This window comes from Onychostoma macrolepis, chromosome 23, assembly GCF_012432095.1.
Source record: "Onychostoma macrolepis isolate SWU-2019 chromosome 23, ASM1243209v1, whole genome shotgun sequence".
In the NCBI taxonomy this organism is placed as follows: Eukaryota; Metazoa; Chordata; class Actinopteri; order Cypriniformes; family Cyprinidae; genus Onychostoma; species Onychostoma macrolepis.
This window is the reverse complement of record NC_081177.1, coordinates 1,771,156-1,793,300: the sequence shown is the minus strand read 5'-3', so window position 1 is coordinate 1,793,300 and position 22,145 is coordinate 1,771,156. Positions and strand designations below refer to the sequence as shown.

Below are 22,145 nucleotides of genomic sequence, written 5' to 3'. Positions count from 1 at the left end.
AATACTTCACTTGTTTCATTACTGTATGAATCAGCGTTTTTGAACGAATCTCTTGAATGAATGATTCAATAAGAAATACATTTTTTAACAGTCACTTGTTGCCACCTAGTGGTGAAACGAGGCAATCGACACAAACGTTATTTGAAGCGCTAATTAGGCTACTTTCAAAAGATAACTTGCTGTATTTTTGATCGCTACAAACATTCTTTCTGGGGGGATAAAATCAGGGCATTAACGCAAGGGCTTCAAGGGGCTGAAGCCCAGGGGCCTACACTGGAAAGGGGGCCCAGTGACTGCAGGGAAATTATATTTATCGAACAATTATTTATATGGGAGTTTGCAGCAGCATTCTGTAAACAAACTCACACACTCATTTTCAGCGAAGCCCTGGTTGTAGCAGCCTATATAGTGAATGGTTCAGTTTAGTTGTTCAGTTCAGTGTTTCGTACTACTGATAATAAATAATGAATATTTTGTGTGATTTATGGTCTTTAATTTATACCTGTAAACTCACATTTCAGCCAGGAAAGTTCTGATGGCATTTTATTTTCATATTACCTCAGTATAAAGCCTGTAATAACGTTACAGCATATTCTGCTGTTCCTAAGCGCCACCTTGTGGCAAAGAGTTTGCATATTCACTTATATTCATATTTTATGCAGAACAGTGTTGTGAATGTTAACTGGCATATTAACAAGAAAAAAAAATCGAAATTTGACATAAATAATTGACAGGAAGCTTTAAAAGAAAAAAAAAGGTTTTCTGGGGTAGAGGGGCCTATTCGCATTTTAGGGGCTATATATCACATTATTGGGGTGCTTCAACCGGCGTACATTAAAAACAACCTGTGGCAACAGTATTAAAGTAGGCAGCCCAATTCCGTGGGAAAACCGCAGACTTGGCAACACTGGATTGCAAAGTTTAGGGCTCATATAAACTTTAATATGAACTCAGGATTTGTTCGAACTGGCGAAAATGAGTGCATGTTAAATGTGCAGTGTTGCCAAGTCCGCGGTTTTCCTGCAGAATTGGGCTACTTTAACACTGTTGCTGCAGGTTGTTTTTCATGTCCGCGGGTTGAAGCACCCCCAATAATGTGATATATAGCCCCTAAAATGCGAATTTTACCAGGGGAACCCCGCCAAAAAAACGAGTATAAACGTGCCATATATAGCGCCTTTGCGCTTCGGGCGTCCCGAGTTCGAGTCCCGGCTCATGGACCTTTCGTGATCCCGCCCCCTCCCCCCTCTCTCTCTCTGTACCACTTCGCTTCATGTCAATTAACTGTCATATCCAAATTAAGGCTAAAAACGCCGTTTAAAAAAAACCTATGGTTTGGTTGAGAGTTTTGCAGTTGTTATCTCTCCATTCTGTTTTCTGGATCTGAAACAGATGTTCTCCACAAATCTTCTGACATGTAAACTCCTCCCAAAGCACACTGAGTTTAGTGTGTGTGTGTGTGTGTGAGAGAGTGAGTACATTCTGTTTAACTGAGAGGGACAGACAGATGTGAGGTGTGTGTAACGAGAAGCAGACCAGAGACCATGACAACCTGCATAAACACAGAGTCTGTCTTCAGCGCTGACTCACAGGTTAATCTATATCTTTTGTGTGTCGCAGGTTAAAACAGGTTTCTCCTTTGCAAATGAATGTTTGTGTCCGAGACGAGACTGATGTTCTTCTGCTGAGGCACTGATGAGAAAACACTGCGGTTCTGCAGCTCCATCTAGTGGCCGAGAAGATGCATTACAGTCATCAAACTATGAGCGTTTCCCATCCAGGCTCAATTAACTAAAACATTAACAAACATTTTCCTTGCTTGAAATAAAATAAACTATAATCAAATTAAACTAAATATAAACAAATGTAAACTTATTCTATTTCAGCTGCCAAGGCAACATTTCCAATTCTCGTTTAGTTTAACTTGAGGTCCTAAATAAATAAAAAATAAAAAAAATACTAAAACTTTAAAATTAAAATGACAACAGAAAATATAAATATGTTCAATATAAATTAATATCTTAAATATTTATTAAATATATAAAAAACGAAATTAAAATAGAAATATTAGATGTGACATTTTAAACTTCAAAAACAAAATAACTAGTTGAAATAAAATGTTTAAGTACTAAAATTGTTAAAACAATAAATATATAAAAACTAAATTAAAAATAATTAAAATCTAAATTAAAAATATAAAAACGGATTAAAATATTAAAAACTATAATACATATCAACGATACTAAAATAACATGCTGATGTTATTGTTTTGTTTTGTTTTATACTGAACATAAAAAAAACTTGAGTTTGGTTATATTTGGTTTTATGAATAAAATTAAGTTATACTTTATAATGATGTCAAAAAAAGTCAAAAGTTTATTTATAAGTCATCAGCAAACATGCTGAATTAATCACTTGTTCTAAATATAATGTAGGCTAACTGTTATTTTAATTAATGATCTTTTAGGCATTATAAAATATGATGTTTGTTAATATTATTGATGAAGATTAAATACATATCAGGGTTATTGTTAACATATATATATATACAGTTGTGCTAAAAATTATTCATACTCTTGGTAAATATGATCAAAGAAGGCTGTGAAAATAACTCTGCATTGTTTATCCATTTGATCTTTCATTCAAAAAATAAAAAATAAATAAATCTAACGGTAACACTTTATAATAACTGCACGCTATGAATCATTAGTAAAGCATTAGTAAATAGTCAGTTCATCCTTTATAAAGCATCGTCCCAACATTAATAGTCATTAGTAAGCAGTTTATAAATACAGCTATAAATGCCCTGTTCTTGATTTATAAGCATATCTATTACAAAGCAGATTTAAAGGCTCAGTTATCTTCCTAACAGAAAAAAACAAACAAACACAACACAGAGGGATACATATCTCAGAAATATTTATTTCAAGATGCAAAAAAAAAATGAACTTTACAACTGTACACTTGATAAAAAATGAAAAATAAACATTAAAGTGTACAGTTGTACACTTTCATTTTTTTGCATCTTGAAATAAATATTTCTGTGTTCTGTCTCCCTCTGTGCTGTGTTTAACTATTCTGTTTCGAAGATAACTGAGCCTTTAAATCTGCTTTGTAAATGCTTTATAAGGTATAAATAGTCCTCACTTCAGATGAACTCACAAAAACAGATGACTGGCAACTACTACATGTTTTATAACTGACTTAATCATGAATTGCAGCGGGAATATGTGTTAATAAAGCATTTATTAACACACTGAGCAACTAATAATAATAATAAGTGTCTAAATAATAAGATTTATAAATTTACATTTAAATAGTTTGTTAATAATTTACTTACACTTTCTAAATGATCTTATGAACCACTGACAACTCCTAAATAACTGGTTTGTAAATAACGTAATAATTTAGAAATGATAAATTGACCATTAATAAAGTATGAAAATAGAGTTATTAAACATTATAGATATGCTCAAGAACAAATCATTTATAGCTGTATTTATAAACTGCTTACTAATGACTATTAATGTTGAGACGATGCTTTATAAAGGATTAACTGACTAATTACTAATGCTTTACTAATGATTCATAGCGTGCAGTTATTATAAAGTGTTACCAATCTAACCTTTAATTTAAGCAAAAAAAAAAAAAGTAAAACTGGGGGAAAATCACATTATGAAATGAATATTTTTCTCTAGTATACAATGGCCAAAATTATTGGTACCCCTAAAAAATTCTTATGATTGAAATATCTCTGAATATATTCCCATTCATATTTGCATTTTTTATTACTCCAGGGTGATTATGAACATGAAATTATCCAGCCATGGCTTCCTGTTTCACAGAAATATAAATAGGAGGGAAAACAAAGCCCAAATTCCCTTAATCATCATCACAATGAGAAAAAACAAAGAATATATTTCTGATGTGCAGCAAAAGATTGTTAAGTTTCACAAATTAGAAAGTGGCTGCAAGAAAAGAGCTAAAGCATTAAAAATTCCCATTTCCACCATCAGGGCAATAATTAAAAATTTCCAATCAACAGAAAATGTTACAAATCTGCCTGGAAGAGGACGTGTGTCTATATCGTCCTAATGCACGGTGAGAAGGAGAGTTTCGGTTGAGTCTCGGGGTCAGAAAGCCTCAAAACAAATAGTCAAACAGCAGCTACATCAGCACATGTTGTTCGGGAGGGTTTCAAGAAAAATTCTCCTCGCTCATCCAACAACAAACTCCAGCATATTCAGTTATCAGACACGACTGGAACTTCAAATGGGACTGGCTTCTATGGTCAGATGAAAATAAAAAATGAGCTTTTTAGCAGCAAACACTGGAGATGGGTTTGGTGAACACAGGGATAAAAAGTACCCCATGTGTACAGTGAAATATACTGCTGTATTTTTGATGTTGTGGGCCTATATTTCTGCTGGAGGTCCTGGACATCTTGTTTAGACGCATGGCATCATGGATTCTATCAAATACCAACAGATAAAACATCAATAAGTGACTGACTCTGTTAGAAATCTTATAATGAGCCATGTTTGGATCTTCCAACCGTACAATAATCCAAACACAAACCTCAAAAACAACACAAAAATGGGTCACTGAGCACAAAACCAAGCTTCTGCTGGTCATTCCAGTCCTCTGACCTGAACCCTGCAGAACATGAGTGACCTGAAGAGAAGAAGCTGTGAATCTAAAGGGTCTGGAGTGATTCTGGATGAAGGAATGGTCTCTGATCTCTTGTCAGGTGTCTCTAACCTCATCAGGCATTATAGGAGAACATTTAGAGCTGTTAAACTGGCAAATGGAGGTTTCAAAAAGAATTGAATAAAAGGGTGACGTTAATTGTGGCCAATGTGTATTAGAGAAAAACATTTATTTCATAATGAGATTTCCCCCCATTTTAAATTCTTATCCAATGAAAGGCTACATTTTTGTAAATTTTTAAAATCAAAAATCAAAAGGATTAATGATACAGATTTATTTTCACAGCCTTCTTTGATCATATTTACCATATGAATAATTTTGAGCACAACTGTATATATATAATGTATGTGTGTTTGTGTATCACTTGAAATAAAAACAAAACTACTTATTTTATTTCAGTTAGTTGCCCATTATTTATTTATTTATTTATTTTTAATTGATGTGGATACCAGCACTAGATTAAAACTTTTAATGTTAAAGTGCAAAAAACTTTTAAAAAATGTATTTTTAAGTAAGTGGTGCTTCATGTGCTTTGTTTACTGCTTTGGAGTTGAGTGTGACGCGTAACCACGCCCACCGGCCCCGCCCCGCCCCTCCGCCCAGAGTAACACCAGAATAAACTGCAGACTTTCACACAAACACTCGTAGCCTGACACCTGTCCAGAGAGAGAGAGACGAGCTCAGGAGAATATGATCCTACACATGTACACATATGTCTCGACATTTCACATAAGGAATGCTGACAGAGCGAAACACACACACACACACACACACACACACACACACTTAAGTCCTTTCCTTCTGCTCCGGACCGCCACTGAAACACCGAACACACCGAACACACCCTCGCTAAGCAGGTGAAGGTTTATGTGTATTATTATATCTGTACTGTTATGGCTTGGAATAATAATAGTAAGTAGAGCTCTTAACACGTAACATTGGTACATTACCCAGCTAACATTCTCTGAACTTTGGCTAACGTTCTGGACAGATTCTCTTAAAGTCATAAACAAACGTGTTTTCAGTAACCTTAAGTTCCAAGTTATCGGGTCTTTACTAATGTTCTCAAAACGTTCGCTTAACATTCTTTTTTGAATGATACTAGTTTCGGAACGTTCAGAGAATATTCAAAAGTAACGTTACCATAACGAACCGTAATAAAACGGATAAAATGCAATGTTTCGATAATGTTCGTCTAAAAACGTTTTTAACGTTCAAAGAACATTCAGAAATAACGTTTTCATAACTTAATGAGAATTGTTCTTAAAACATGTGAAGAGTAACTCATGTTTTTTATCCTGTATTTTTTTAGTTATTATTATTTAATCAAAACAACCCAACTGCAGTTTGATTTACATTAATTAGAATGCAGGACAAAAAAACAAAACAAACAAAAACATGATTTTTGAATGTTTTTGCAAATGAACTCTTCATATATTTGTTAACTGGGTAATTAGTGTGAGCTAATGCAAATGTTTATTAATATTTGTTAATGTTCAACATCTTTATTGTTAATTTATGTTTTTTGTTCAAATGCAATATCAACAGAGCTAACTATGTAGCTTTATTGTAAAGAATCTTATTAAGGTTTCGGTTGCTAAACACACCCACTTTAATATATATATATATATATATATATATATATATTTATTTTTTTTTTTACTTAAAGTTATGCATAGTATGTATAGTTATTGTTAACTAAAACTGTTAAAAACAATTTTCATTTATTTAAATAATGCGTAATTTAAAATATTATTAGATGAGAAATTTCAACTTAAAAAATAAAAATATAAATTAAATTAAACTAAAATATAAGTACTAAAATTACTAAAACAAGAACTGAAATAGGCCTAAATATAAAATGAATAAAAAAAAAATTAAAAAAGCAAAAACTAATAAAATAACAAAATGAAAATGAAAACTGAAAATATAAAAAGAAAAAGCTAATTCAAAATATTAATGAATATTAGTGCCAGTGTTGGGCATGTTACTTTAAAAAAGTAATTAGTTATAGTTACTAGTTACTTCTCACAAATAGTAACTGAGTTACATCATTATAAAAGTAACTAATTACCAGGGAAAGTAACTATTGCGTCAAATGTCAAATAACTTTGAATGCCCCCAATATTAAATATGTTAAATTAATGAAATGGACACTAAAAAGAATAAATTATTATTATAAAACATTGTACATTAATCTACACTATTTATCTACTGACACTTAGTATCAGTCAGTCAAGCATTATAATATAATATTATATGATGATAGTGTTAGGAGTTGGGACCCCAGTTTGGTCTTTTTCTGTTTCTTCTATCTGTTCTTGTTTTCCCTAATTTGGTTTAGTTCCGGTTTTCCTCATTAGTTCTTTTTTAGTTAATTAAGGTTAAGTCGGTTCACCTGGGTTTTGTCATTATCTCGTTTCCTCCCCAGTTTTAGTTTGCTTTATAAGCATTCAGTTTGAAGTCCACTTTTGTCGAGTCTTGAAGTTATCTTTGTTACTGAACTCATTATTGTCATTAAAGAACCTGATTGCACCGTTCCTCCGTTCCTCCCCGTACTCCTTGAGAGCAACACCTAACAGATAGTACTTTAGTAATTAGAATAACCAAGTATGAATGCATATTTGTCATCAATATAAAAGGCACTAAGGATTAATGAGCTGCTGGGTTCATGAATATTAATCACGTTGTCTGCGTTCGCTCGAATTGATTTGCTGAAATCAAAACAGGGACGATAATAGAGTGGGGGAGCTATGACGTCACTTTGTAGGCGGATCGGCGGTTAGCGTCACCACAGCGCTCCCGACAACTGTTTCAAACTTATTTTTAACATGTTCAGTGAAGGATTTACTCTGTATATGAATTTTAATCCATGCTACAGGAACCGTTTCATGAATAAATACAAAACTAGAGACAAACTAAAACTGAAATGAGACATTAGTAATAAATAGTATAGTGAATAAATGAAATAATCATAACTAAAGGACATTTAAAGCACGTATTTCTGTACATTTCGAAATAAGGTGCATTAAAAGTCAATAAATCCTATATGAATATTTTAATTAAAAAGTATCCCCGCGTATTTAAATAACAGCAGAGTGAGCGAGTTTTTGGATATGGTAAGATTAAACTTATTTAGTGAATAAAGTACCACATTTCAGCTCTCATTTTGTTAGGATTGGTACACAAAATGTTATTTTATCCGTGCTTCAAGGAAATCCTCAATCTATGTTTTCTAACAGCTTCATGTGGCCGCAAACATTTAATTTTTGTCAGTAAACGATAAAACAAGCATCTTCCCTCTGAAAACGTGTCGCATTTCGGGGGAAAGCAAAAAAAACAACATCGAACAACAATATAAAATGCTGTAAACTATTCATTGGTTATCCGAAAATTAATTGAATTACAAATTATACTACAACTGGAAAATACTGTATATTGACAAACTGTTCGGCGTGATGAGCGCCTGTAGTCCCATTTAGCAACTTGTTAGCAACCGTCTTTTTTAAGAAACATAACAGCTTAAAAAAATCACGAGTGGGGTGTAACTGGTGTGTTTTATGTCGTAGAATAAAACGTGAAAGTATCTTGAGCTTGTGTGAACCACGGACCTTATTTTAGGGATTTAACCAAAATCCCATTCAAAAAACCCATTGACTCTGGGACGTTGGAACCGGAAGTGCTAAAATGCTAACTCGCTTCCGGGTTTTCGCCTACAAAGTGACATCATAGTTCCCCCACTCAATAGGTGAGCGCCAGCCAATGAGATTGTCGTTTGCGCATTAGCTCCGCCCACTACCAGAGAAACCGGCAGTTCTTAAAAGCCGAAGAATTCTAAAGGAACTCCGTTATTTTGACAGGAAAATACAATAAAGAATATCGTTTACATGTAGCGCGTCAATTCTGCGTGTTATGAAAGACTCTTGTGCTCTGTGTCTTTCTTTGCGTGCGTGTTTGTGAGAGAAAGTGACGGCGAGCTTCACACTAGAGTTTATGGGACGTCAAATACAGCTACACTGCGCATCCATTCAGATGAACTGAAAAAATAAATTCTAATAATATAATACAGTAACGCCACATTTTATTGTCAGTAAAGGTAACGGTGCTGTAACGGGGGAAACAGTTCGTTTGATTACTCGTTACTGAAAAAAATAACGCCGTTAGTAACGCCGTTTATTTATAACGCCGTTATTCCTATCACTGATTATTGCCATGCATTAACCTGGTAATGTGAAGAGACAGGTGATCTTGTGGCTTGAGTAAGTGTGTGTGTGTATTTATAGTGTGTGGGGGTGGAGGGTTGTAAGCAGCTGCTAAACTCTCTCCTAAACACACACCCGATAACGCCAGGACTCGAACTGTGCCAGGTGTATTTCTGAATAAATTCACTCTGTGTCTCAGGTGCAGATGTCTCATAATAGACCTCATGGATCCAGATCAGATCCTCAGGATCCGGAGATGATGGAGTATTTCACACAGCAGGTCCTGTTCCTCAAGGGGAAAGCCAGTGAGACAATCACACACACGTACACACTCACACACACACACACACACACACACGTTCGTTTTTGTGAAAAGTGGGGACATGGGTCAATGTCCTGAGATGTCACCTTCACCTTGTAATACCTGTCATACCCTCGTCATTATACACATCTATGTCCTGACTTTTCACAAAAACGCACACACACACACACACACAGTCACACAGTCACACACACTCACACTCACACACACACACTCACTCACTCACTCACTCACTCACTCACACACACAACTCTGTATAGCTATCTTTGTGAGGACATACATTGACACAATGCAATCTCTAGCTCCTTACCCTAACCTTCAGAACTAAGTGCCTCACCCAAACCCTTACCCTAAACCTACCCTTTACCCAATTATAACCTGACCCCTGAAACCAAGTCTTGACCCTCAAACAGGCCTTTAAAGGGGTCCCAGAAAGTGAGGACCAGCCAAAATGTCCTCACTTTACAAGATTGTCCTCACTCTGATGGTCTGAAACTCAAACCGGCCCTCGCAAATATAGCTGTACAAGTGCACACACACACACACACACACACACACACACACACACACACTCACACACACACACACACACACACACACACACACACACACACACACACACACACACACACACACACACACACACACTCACACACACACACACACACATACACACTCACACGAAACACACACACACACTCACACGAACACCTACACACTCACACGAAACACACACACACACACACACACACTCACACACACACACACACACACACACACACACACACACACACACACACACACACGCACACACACACACACACACACACACACACACACACACACACACACACACACACAGTTTCACTGCATTGTTAATATGTTTGATTGTTTCTGTTTTTTGTGTTTATTTGATTGTTTTTATGTTTGTTGTTTTTGTTGATTTTGCATGGTTTATTTGTTTCTGTTTCCACGTGTTGTTTATCTTGCTTGTTTGTTTTTTTAATTATTAAAAAAACATGTTTTTTCATGTTTGTTGTTCATTTGTTGACCTGCATTGTTTATATGTTTGATTGTATATGTTTTCATCTCTTTTGTTTATCTTGTGTTTGTTTGATTGTTAATATGCTTGTTTTTCTTGTGTTTGTTGATCATGTTGATCATGCATTGTTTCTTCATTGGATTGTGTCTGTTTTTGTGTTTGTTTGCGGTGCTGTAGTGCTGCAGTCGTCCGTGAGGGAAGAGAAGAAACTGCTTGTTGAAAATGCCAAACTGAAGAAAGACATCGATGGTCTGAAGAAGCTCCTGCAGGATACACAGAAGAGGAAATCAGGTACTTTAAAACACACACAAATGCATGAGAAAGCCAATGTGCAATTCCTGTAGACCATATGAGATGCACAGCTATGCAGTAGCACATACCTGCGTGTGTGTTTCAGTAAAGCTGCATCAGGAGAGAGCTCTGACGGCAGTGATCGCATCTAAAACCGCGCTGCTGGGGGAAATGGCCCCTCTGACACAAATGGCCCCTCCGTCACAAACGGCCCCGTTCAGCTTGTCAGAGACGAGCGCCGCACACACTCGACCTGACGGGAGACGCAGGAGAGAGAGGAGAGGTGAGCCGGAGGAGTCCAACATCAACAAGAAAACAAGACCATTGTTATATCATTTTATTTCAAATCATTACTGATGAACTTTCAAAGACTCACATTTTAGGCCCAAAGTACTAGGATGTGTTCCTGTAGCTCAAACAGTAGATCATGGCGCTCGCAACACCACAGTCATGGGTTCGACTTCCAGGGAATGCATGAACTGATCAAATGTATAACTTGAATGCAATGCAAGGCACTTTAGATTAAACTGTTTGCCAAATGCATTCATCTAAATGCAAAAATCATAGACAATGAGGGACCCCTAATACTCCAATTAGTGGTAAATAAATACATACATGTTTATGTATATTTTCTATATATGCACTTTATTTATTTACTTACTTTTATATTGTTTCTACGTTTTTTATATAATACAATATAATATAATATAATATAGTATTGTGTGTCTGTGAAATTGGGAAATAATTGATGGGAAATTCTTAAAAATGTGAATTTGTCTTTGTACATAAAAGTAACATGATAAACAAATATATGACTCAGAATGATTATGAAATACTTTTGTATTCATTTATGAAAGGCATAATCAGTGCCCTCCACTGATATTGGCATCTTTGATAAATATAAGCAAAGGCGGCTGTGAAAATAAATCTGCATGGTTTATCCTTTTGATCTTTCATTCAAAAAATGCACAAAATTCTAACCTTTCATTGAAGTAAAACAATAGAAAGTGGGGAGAAAATCTCATGATGAAATAAATGTTTTTCTCCAATGAATGTTGGCCACAATTATTGGCATCCCTAGAAATTCTCATGAGTAAAATATCTCTGAAGTATATTCCCATTCATATTTACATTTTTTTATCACTCCAGGGTGATTAAGAGCATGAAATTGTCCAGCCATGACTTCTGTTCCACAGGATTATAAATATGAGGAACACAAAGGCCAAATTCCCTTAATCATCCATCACAAGGAGAAAAACCAAAGAATATAGTTCTGATTGTTGAGCTTCACAAAATAGAAAGTTGCTTTAAGAAAAGAGTTAAAGCATTGAAAATCCCCATTTCCACCATCAGGGTAATAATTAAGAGGTTTCGATCAACTAAAGATATTAAAAACCTGCCTGGAAGAGGAGGTGTGTCTATATCGTCCTAATGCACGGTGAGGAGGAGAGTTTGAGCAGCTAAAGACTCTCCGAGGACCACAGCTGGAGAATTGCAGAAAATAGTTGAGTCTCAGGTAAGAAAACCTTTAAAAAAATAGTCAAACAGCAGCTACATCAGCACGTGTTGTTCAGGAGGGTTTCAAGAACAATTCTCGTCGCTCATCCAAAAACAAACTCCAGCATATTCAGTTATCAGACACGACTGGAACTTCAGATGGGACTGGCTTCTATGGTCAGATGAAACTGAAAAATTAGCTTTTTAGCAGCAAACACTCAAGATGGGTTTGGTGAACACAGGGATAAAAAATGATGTTTCATTAACAAAGTTCGGGAGGAGCATGTCAGATACTTAGCTTAATTAGACACAAGTGGTACGCCATCAAGCTAATCAACACACGGGTATAAATACAGCTGACATACCTCCATTCATTTGACGGCTAATCAGCATCCCTCCACCACCCCTTCTCCACTATCATCACTAAAGTTCCCAACACACTAGGGGGGTACTCTGGGTTCGGGCAATTCCCGAGCTCGGAGCCCTTCCCCAGGACAGCACGCCAACAACGTATTAACATACTCGCCAAATACGCATTACGTTACTCATGCTAAATATATGTAAGTGTGAACTCGTGAAGTACCCCATGTGTACAATGAAATATACTGCTGTATTTTTGATGTTGTGGGCCTATATTTCTGCTGGAGGTCCTGGACATCTTGTTTAGACGCATGGCATCATGGATTCTATCAAATACCAACAGATAAAAAATCAATAAGTGACTGACTCTGTTAGAAATCTTATAATGGGCCATGTTTGGATCTTCCAGCCGTACAATAATCCAAACACAAACCTCAACAACAACACAAAAATGGGTCACTGAGCACAAAACCAAGCTTCTGCTGGCCATTCCAGTCCTCTGACCTGAACCCTGCAGAACATGAGTGACCTGAAGAGAAGAAGCTGTGAATCTAAAGGGTCTGGAGTGATTCTGGATGAAGGAATGGTCTCTGATCTCTCATCAGGTGTCTCTAACCTCAAATGCTATAAATCAGGCATTATAGGAGAAAACTCAGAGCTGTTATCTTGGGAAAAGGATGTTGCAATAATTGTGGCCGAAGCATTTATTTCACAATGAGATTTTCTCCCCACTTTCAATTGTTTTACTTCAATGATAGGTTGGAATTTTGTGATTTTTTTTAATGAAAGATCAAAAGGATTAACAATGCAGATTTATTTTCAGAGCCGCCTTTGCCGATATTAGTGGAGGGCACTGTATATGAATATGTTTTGCATTAATTTATGAAAGGTGTATTTGCATAAGTATGTAGAAGTCTTAAGTTTAGGTTTAGTAGCTTTCTGTATACATTAAATTTAATAATGGAAGTGTTATGCAAAAAGGGTTGCTAAAATAAGCTAAAGACTTCAGCCAAAACTTTCTTCAGTTAATATGTAAAACGATGTATAATTAGGCTATTATGAAATTGTGCCTGAAATAAAGTCTTATAAATTAGCGTTCTTTAAGCCTGGGCTCACAGGCTTGTATTTAATAACCCTAAAGTGCTAGCTTACAGTATGTTTTGCATTATATGGTTATAATATGGATGTAAATCCATGTAAACTTTATACATGAATGATTTGTGACCCTGGACCACAAAACCAGTCATAAGGGTCAATTTTTCGAAATTGACAACTATTTGAAAATCTGGAATCTGAGGGTGCAAAAAATCAAAATATTGAGAAAATCACCTTTAAAGTTGTTCAAATGAAGTTCTTAGCAATGCATATTACTAATCAAAAATGAAGTTTTGATATATTTACGGTAGGAAATTTATTAAATATCTTCATGGAACGTGATCTTTACTTAATGTCCTAATGATTTTTGGCATAAAAGAAAAATCAATAATTTTGACTCATACAATGTATTTTTTGGATATTGATATAAATATACCCCAGCCACTTAAGACTGGTTTTGTGGTCCAGGGTCACATTTGTATTGAGAGATTTGTGTGGGTTCAGGAGTCGTGTTTGTGTCTCAGGTTTGGACGCGGCGCATCTGAACGGTTCTGAGTCTGCATGTGCTCTGATGCGAGAGCAGAAACCCGACGTGACCCGTCTGGACCTGCGGGTCGCACGCGTTCTGGACGTCCGCAAACATCCAGACTCAGCATCACTGTGTGTCCAGGAGGTGGAGTTAGGAGAACCCGCCCCCAGAACCATGGTCAGCGGACTGATCAATCACGAGCCTCCAGAGCAGGTTGAACACACCCCTCGATCTCATTAACAAACCTTTACTAGTAAATCAGCTTCGAGATGTTTTTAATCTCTCAACTCAAAAAAATGAATGAATACATTTCTCATATAGTGAATATAAACAGCTGCTTACTATATAATTAAAATATTTAGGACATAAATCCTATGCAGAATAAAATAGTTTATAATATTAATATTATTTCTGGACAAAATAAATCGAAAGCATGTTAATGTTGTAAACAGTGTGGTTGAAATAATTAGAGAGAGTTCATTTGCAAAAACAGATAACATAAAAATGTTCAAAAATCATGTTTTTATCCTACATTCTAATTAATATCAATCAAACTGCAGTTGGATTGATTTGATTTAAATAATAACTAGATAAAAAAGTTCGTCAAGACAAACTTTAGGTTGGCTTGAGAAAGCCTAGCCTGAAAGTTTAAAGCAGTTGTAAAAGCATGAAGTTTGAAAATTTAGATAGATGGATTACATATTGTTGCGAGCATGTTTTTAGCATGATTAGCATGTTACTAGCATATTGCTAGCATGACTAGCAAATGACTAGCATGTTGCTAGCATGTTTCTAACATGATTAGCATATTGCTAGCATGATTAGCATGTTACTAGCATATTGCTAGCATGACTAGCAAGTGACTAGCATGTTTATAGCATGATTAGCATGTTGTTAGCATGATTAGCATGTGACTAGCATGTCGCTAGCATGACTAGAAAGTGACTAGCATGTCGCTAGCTTGTTTATAGCATGATTAGCATGTTTCTAACATGATTAACATGTTGCTAGGATAGATAGATTAAAAATATTAGATAGATGAGTTTGAATGGATTAGAAATAGTACATAGAAGGGAAGTCTGATTGAATCTCAAGGGATTCTGGGAGTTTAAAATTTGTATTTTGACAGTTGGAGTTTGAATAGTCTTGGCTCATATGAACATTCCGCCATTGTAAATCTATGGGATTTTATGAAATTTTAATCTTTAGTTTTATGAAAACTATAAGTCCAATCAGTTAGAAAAGATATAGCACACTCGGTGAGATCAGTCTGAACAGCTGGGCTGAGTTTGGTGGCTCTAGCTTGAAAGCTCTAAGAGGAGATGCATTCAGAAATTTAGTCTAAGAAGAAGAATAATAAGAAGCTTAAGTAGCAGATCAGCATGATAACTTAAACTAGATAAAAAAGTTCGTCGAGACAAACTTTAGGTTGGCTTGAGAAAGCCTAGCCTGAATGTCTAAAGCAGTTGTGAAAGCTTGAAGTTTAAAGGTTTTCAGTTTGAAATAGGCTAGTTAAGTGTTCATTTACTAGTTTTTAAAAGGTAAAAACCAGAAAAAGGTTGATAGCATGATTAGCATGTTACTAGCATGATTAGCAAGTGACTAGCATGTTGCTAGCATGTTTCTAACATGATTAGCAAGTAACTAGCATGTCGCTAGCATGTTTCTAACATGATTAACATGTTACTAGCATGTTGCTAGCATGACTAGCAAGTGACTAGCATGTCGTTAGCATGTTTCTAACTTGATTAGCATGTTACTAGCATGTTGCTTACTTGATTAGCATGTTACTGGCATGTCGCTAGCATGTTTCCAGCATGATTAGCATGTTACTAGCATGTTGCTAGCATGATTAGCAAGTGACTAGCATCTTGCTAGCATGACTAGCAAGTGACTAGCATGTCGCTAGCATGTTTCTAACATGATTAGCATGTTACTAGCATGTTGCTAACATGATTAGCGAGTGTCTAACATCTTGCTAGCATGACTAGCATGTCGCTAGCATGTTTCTAACATGATTAGCATGCTACTAGCATGTTGCTAGCATGACTAGCAAGTGACTAGCATGTCGCTAGCATGTTTCTAACATGATTAGCATGTTGCTAGCATGATTACCATGTGACTAGCATGTCGCTAGCATGTTTCTAGCATGGTTAGTATGTTGCTAGGATAGATAGAAAGATTAGAAATATCAGATAGATGAGTTTGAATGGATTAGAAATAGTACATAGAAGGGAAGCTTGATTGAGTCTCAAAGGATTCTGGGAGTTTAAAATTTGTATTTTGACAGTTGGAGTTTGAATTGTCTTGGCTCATTTGAACATTCCGTAATTGTAAGTCTATGGGATTTTATGATTTTTAATCTTCAGTTTTATGAAAACTATAAGTCGAATCAGTTAGAAAAGACATAGCACACGAAGTGAGATCAGTCTGAACAGCTGGGCTGAGTTTGGTGATTCTAGCTTGAAAGCTTTAGGAGGAGATGCATTCAGAAATTTAGTCTAAGAAGAATAATAATAACTCAAAACTCAGCACTCGGTTGCTAGGTCGGCATGAGTGGTTTCAACGGCACTGCTAGGCGGTTGCTAGGGCATTTGGGGTGGTTGCTAGGGTACCCAGGATGGTTGCTAGGGCCATTGCTAGGGTACCCAGGGTGGTTGCTAAGGTGTTTCTATGCGGTTGCTAGGGTGCCCAGGGTGGTTGCTAGGGTACCCAGGATGATTGCTAAGGTGTTGCTATGTGGTTGCTAGGGTACTTGGGGTGGTTGCTAGGGTGTTGCTATGCGGTTGCTAGGGTACACAAGATGGTTGCTAGGGCCGTTGCTAGGGTACCCAGGGTGGTTGCTAGGGTGTTGATACATGGTTGCTAAGGTACTTGGGGTGGTTGCTAGGGTATTGCTATACGGTTGCTAGGGTACTCAGTGTGGTTGCTAGGGTGCCCAGAATGGTTGCTAAGGTTTTGCTATGTGGTTGCTAGGGTACTTTGGGTGGTCGCTAGGGTGTTGCTATGCAGTTGCTAGGGTACTCTGAGTGGTTGCTAGGGTACCCAGGGTGGTTGCTAGGATGTTGCTAGGGTACTTGGGGTGGTTGCTAGGGTACCCAGGGTGGTTGCTAGGATGTTGCTATGTGGTTGATAGGGTACTTGGGGTGGTTGCTAGGGTGTTGATCTGTGGTTGCTAGGGTACCCAGTGTGGTTGCTAAGGTAAATGGGGTGGTTGCTAGGGTGTTGCTAGGCAGTTACTAGTTGTTGCTAGGCAGTTACTAGTTTTCACAGATCATTACTATGGAGTTTTATAGAGTTCTTAGTTTGAATTAGCACTTAGCTAATCACTATTAGCATGTAGCTATTCACTGCTAGCTTGTGTAGCATGTTTGGAAGTCCTATTTGTTAGCATGAGTCAAAAGAACCAACTCCCAAGTCTATACGACATTCCCGGGCCCACCCATTTTCATCTGTGGCCCACCCAATAAGAAGTTTGTAATTTTCCAAATGGATGTAATTTATTAAACGATACGAATAAACGTCTTAGTTCACTGCAACTTTATTTATTAACAATATTAAACGCTTGTTTTCATGGTCAATTACAGGTCGTTTTCGCTCTTCCTATAAGTGCATATCAAGTGCTTGTCAAAATGATGATTCGTCCGTTTCTGTTAGTCCCACCCACAATGTTATGTTTACGACCTATGTTCACGACGTACGGATATAATAGTAAAATGTGCGCGTTTGTGAAGTTAAATTTGAAAATAGCCTAGTGAAGCAAACATAAATCAGATCAATTCTTTTAAAAAGTAAAAGTCTTAGCAATAAATCCGGACCGTCTACAAATGAAACCCGACAGACCACCTGAGGGTGCTGGATTTATCGATCAGAAACCTCTGAACCAAGCGTGTTTGAAACATCATATTAGCATAGGTACAGTGTTTGATCCAATAAACAGATGCGTCCTTTGTGGAAAGAAACACATAAACATTGTGCTAGATCTGGTCGCCACAACAAACTGCATAATTTGCAGCTGCGCACATTTCTGCGGTCCTCGATGCGCGTGAACTGACAGACGTTTGATTATGAAACCATCAGCAATGCTTTTTAAAGCAGGTAATGCTTTTTAATCAACTTCCTTTAGTTAACATTAGTTAATGCATTAACTAACATTAGCAATAAGTTTGTTACCATGTTTATTCATCTTTGTTAACCAGCTCAGGCAAATGTTAACAGATACAACTTTTAATTTTAATAACGTCCTATTAGTAAATTTTGAAATGAACATTAGTATAACAAATTACTAATGTTAATGCATGCTTTAGAAGTACTGTGTAATGAACCTTGGTGCTCTATTTTTTTGTTGGCAATTTGACATGCAGTTTTCTGGCTACGCTAGTGCCCCCATGTCTCTATGACACTGTGATCCGAAGATATCCATCTGGGCTTTTAACATGGCATTCTATGGGATCAGTTGCTAGGGTGCTATAAATGGTTGCTAGGGCGTGGCTTGATAGCTTCATAATGATCCTGAGAGTCTGATTGGTTGGCTGAGTTCAATGCAAATTCCTATGTAAATTACCATAGTAGGAAAAACGCGTGCTGTTTCATGGGCCGTCCCTCACCATAGTATGTCAATGGGGCAATTTTGGGGTGCTCTTGTGCCCCAGGGGTACAACTTATACCCCATTGCGGGGTATGTTCTCGCACAGCTTGATAGCCTCTCTAAATGTGGTGATTCGTATGTTTCTACGATATTCTCACTCTGAGCTACGACTCGTCAAAGTTGGCCGCAATGTTAAGTCTATTGGATTTTTTGGCCGATTTTTCACCCACTGTACGATTATCGTACGCCCGATCGCTTATAAAAGATATAGCACACCATTCCTCAATAAGCCGCACGATTTGACGCCTCTTTCATGGGTCTGTGACGAACGGTGCAGGAGGAGTAGCGAACCGAAGTTTTGTCCAGAAGAAGAAGAAGAATAAGTATGCAAGATAACAATAGTGATGCCTTGCCTTTGGGAAGCACCACTAATAATAAGCTTAAGTAGCACAGCAGTAGGTTGGCTCTCTCAAGCCGACCTAATAACTTAAAATATAATATAACTTAACTAACTTAAAAATTACAGCTAACTAACATAACACAATAAAAAAAAACATGATTTAAGAAAATTAATAAAAACTGAGTTAACTGTTTTTGCAAATAAACTCTTCAAATATACCCTATAATTTAAATATTAAGAAAAGCAAATATTTCCTATTCTTGATATTTTCTATTTATTATATATTCATAAATTATTTTTTAAAGTATGTAGAAAACTATCAAAAATATCAAGAAAAATAATTTATTAAAATACACTAACATGAAATAATAATTAAAATATTTTATACATATGTATTTTCCCCATATTTTTGACCAGTTGTGTATTTTATAACGCATGTCAAAAAATATACACAACCATTTAGAAGGTGGGGGTAAAATTATTAATGTTTCTTAAAAAAGAAGTCTGCTCACCAAGGCTGCATTTATTTGTTCAAAAATACAGTAAAACTATGAAATATTATTAGAATTTAAAACAGCTGTTTTCTATGTGAATATCTGTTAAACTGTACTTTATTTCTGTGATTTTCAGCATCATTACTCCAGTCTTCAGAGTCACATGACCTTCAGAAATCACTCTAATATGCTGATTTGCTGCTCAAGAAACATTTCTGATTATTATCAATGTTGAAAACAGTTGTGCTGTTCAATATTTTTGTGGAAACCGTGATGCATTTTATTTTTCAGGATTCACAGATGAATAGAAAGTTCAAAATTTTTTTATTTTATTTGAAATAGACATTTTTTGTCACATTATAAATGCATTTACTGTTACTTTTGATCAATTGAATGCATCCTTGATGAACAAAAGTGTTATTCTTTTTAATAAAAATCTCATATGCATGATCATATGTGTGCAGCTGGTGGGCTGTCTGGTGGTGTTGTTGTGTAATGTGCGGCCAGTGAAGGTCCGAGGCGTTCAGTCGCAGGCCCGCCTCCTCTGCGCTGTCAATCAAGAGAGAATGGAACCCTTAACTCCGCCCACCGCCGCTCAGCCCGGGGACAGAATCACTTTCCAGAATTACCCCGGTAAGATCCGCTCATCACAACATCTGGCTCGTGTTCACTCATAAACGCCGTCGGTTTGTAAAGGATTGTGTTTGCTGTGGCAGGTGAACCAGAGAGAGAACTGAACCCCAAACAGCGGATCTGGGAGCGTTTACAGCCCGACCTGTGCACAGATGCGAAGGGCGTGGCCACATATAAGGGCGTGGCCTTTGAGGTCCGTGGGAAGGGCCTCTGCCGGGCCCCGAGCATCAGCAACGGCTGCATCAAATAACACACAACCCTCATTTATGAGTGACACCAAAATCTCACAAATAAATTATTAAAAACTACCAAAGGCCTTTGTGTTCTGAATAAACAAGCACCAAAATGACAACAACACATTTAGTCATTTAGCAGAGGCTTTTAAGTTAAGTTAAGCTTTTTAGCCCAACATGTAGCAAAGTAAAAAATAAATAATATATATATATATATATATATATATATACATATTAGTGCTATCAAATAAAATAAAATAAAAGTTAAATAAAAGTTTTTGTTTACATAATATGTGTGTGTACTGTGTATATTTATTATGTATATATAAATATACAAACACAGTATATATTTTGAAAATATTCACATTTATATATTCATATTCTTATATTTTATATATATAAATATTTTTAATATACTGTATAAACAACATTTTTCTTAAATATATACATGTATGTGTTTGTATTTATATATACATAATAAATATACACAGTAAACACACACACACACACACATATATATATATATATATATAAAGAAAACAAGTAGATAGAATAGTAAAAGAATATAAAAAGCTAGTGTTTAGTGTTTTTTTTAAAGAAAAACAAGCAGTTAGAAAATGAATAGAGAGTGATAGAGATAAAGGGTCAAGTGCTTTTTAAATAATAATAATAATAATAATAATAAAAGATAAAATAGAATTAGAATAGACTAGAGAGTGCTAGAGTTAGAGGGTCAATAAACAAAACAGCATATAAGTATGTTTACACAAGACATCATGGACATTTACAAAAGGGCTTTGCACGACACAGTTGAGATCTCTCAGTATTAGATATGAAGAATGAAAAGCAGAAATGTTATTTAGAAAAATACCAACATACCGCAGAAACCAAAGCATTCAAGACTGATGACCTAACAGAGCTGAAGCAGGTTTGATCAGGTCGTTCTGCCCTCTACTGACCAACAGCAGATAAAACACTCAAACACCACAGACATTATTCATAACTTATACATAACATGTCTGCATCATCATCATCATCCTTCTCTGATTCAGCAAACTAAAGCGCATTTATGAGTCAACAGATAATTAAACATTGTGGACACGTAGTACCAATGATTAAGATTATAATCATTTTTAGAACTGTTACCTCACATAGAATATTCAACAGAGTTAACTAACAAAATATTCTGTTTTTATGAATTATTTATACATTATATATAATATTAGAATATATAATTAACATAATAAACCTTACTAATATTTAGTATTTAATTAAATACAATTAATATGATATATAATATATATGACGATTATGGATATTTATTTGCATTTTCATGAGTACAAGAAAACATGATATATAGAGGTTTTACACACACACACACATAACAGAATATTTATGATTTATGATTTAATAATAGGCTATATAATGTAACGAAGTAAAACAATTAATATTTATGATGTTTATGGAATTTTTTTTGCTTTTTCATGAGTACAAGAATATAATAATATAATATATAATTTATATAATAAAAACAACAGAATATTAATATTTAATATTAATATATACTAATATAACAAATAAATAAAACTAATATATGATATTTATGCCAATTTATGTGTATTTTCATGAGTTCAGGAAAAACAGAGTAGAACAATGATAACGTATGGTAAAAAAATTATAAAATCAATACTCAAATACATTGAATATTGTAAAAGTTGATCGCTTTTACAAGTTAAGCGTTCAGCTGTT

The 22,145-nt window shown here is 35.6% G+C and overlaps 1 protein-coding gene across 1 annotated transcript; it reads left to right on the top strand.

The window, feature by feature from the left end:
• Positions 1–5,399: 5,399 nt before the first annotated feature.
• On the top strand, positions 5,400–20,476 carry aimp1b (aminoacyl tRNA synthetase complex interacting multifunctional protein 1b). Its single transcript, XM_058764513.1, has 7 exons — positions 5,400–5,567; positions 9,112–9,217; positions 10,454–10,567; positions 10,674–10,850; positions 14,044–14,261; positions 19,995–20,163; positions 20,247–20,476. Exons 2-7 carry the CDS (start codon positions 9,118–9,120, stop codon positions 20,411–20,413), a joined length of 945 nt encoding a protein of 314 aa, XP_058620496.1. The 5' UTR covers positions 5,400–5,567; positions 9,112–9,117; the 3' UTR covers positions 20,414–20,476.
• Positions 20,477–22,145: the final 1,669 nt, after the last annotated feature.

Coding starts and splice junctions, on each gene's coding strand:
- aimp1b (XM_058764513.1), top strand. CDS start 9,118: ATGTCTCATAATAGACCTCATGGATCCAGATCAGATCCTCAGGATCCG. Junction 10,568..10,673: donor TACACAGAAGAGGAAATCAG/GTACTTTAAAAC, acceptor TGTGTGTTTCAG/TAAAGCTGCATCAGGAGAGA. Junction 20,164..20,246: donor CACTTTCCAGAATTACCCCG/GTAAGATCCGCT, acceptor TTGCTGTGGCAG/GTGAACCAGAGAGAGAACTG.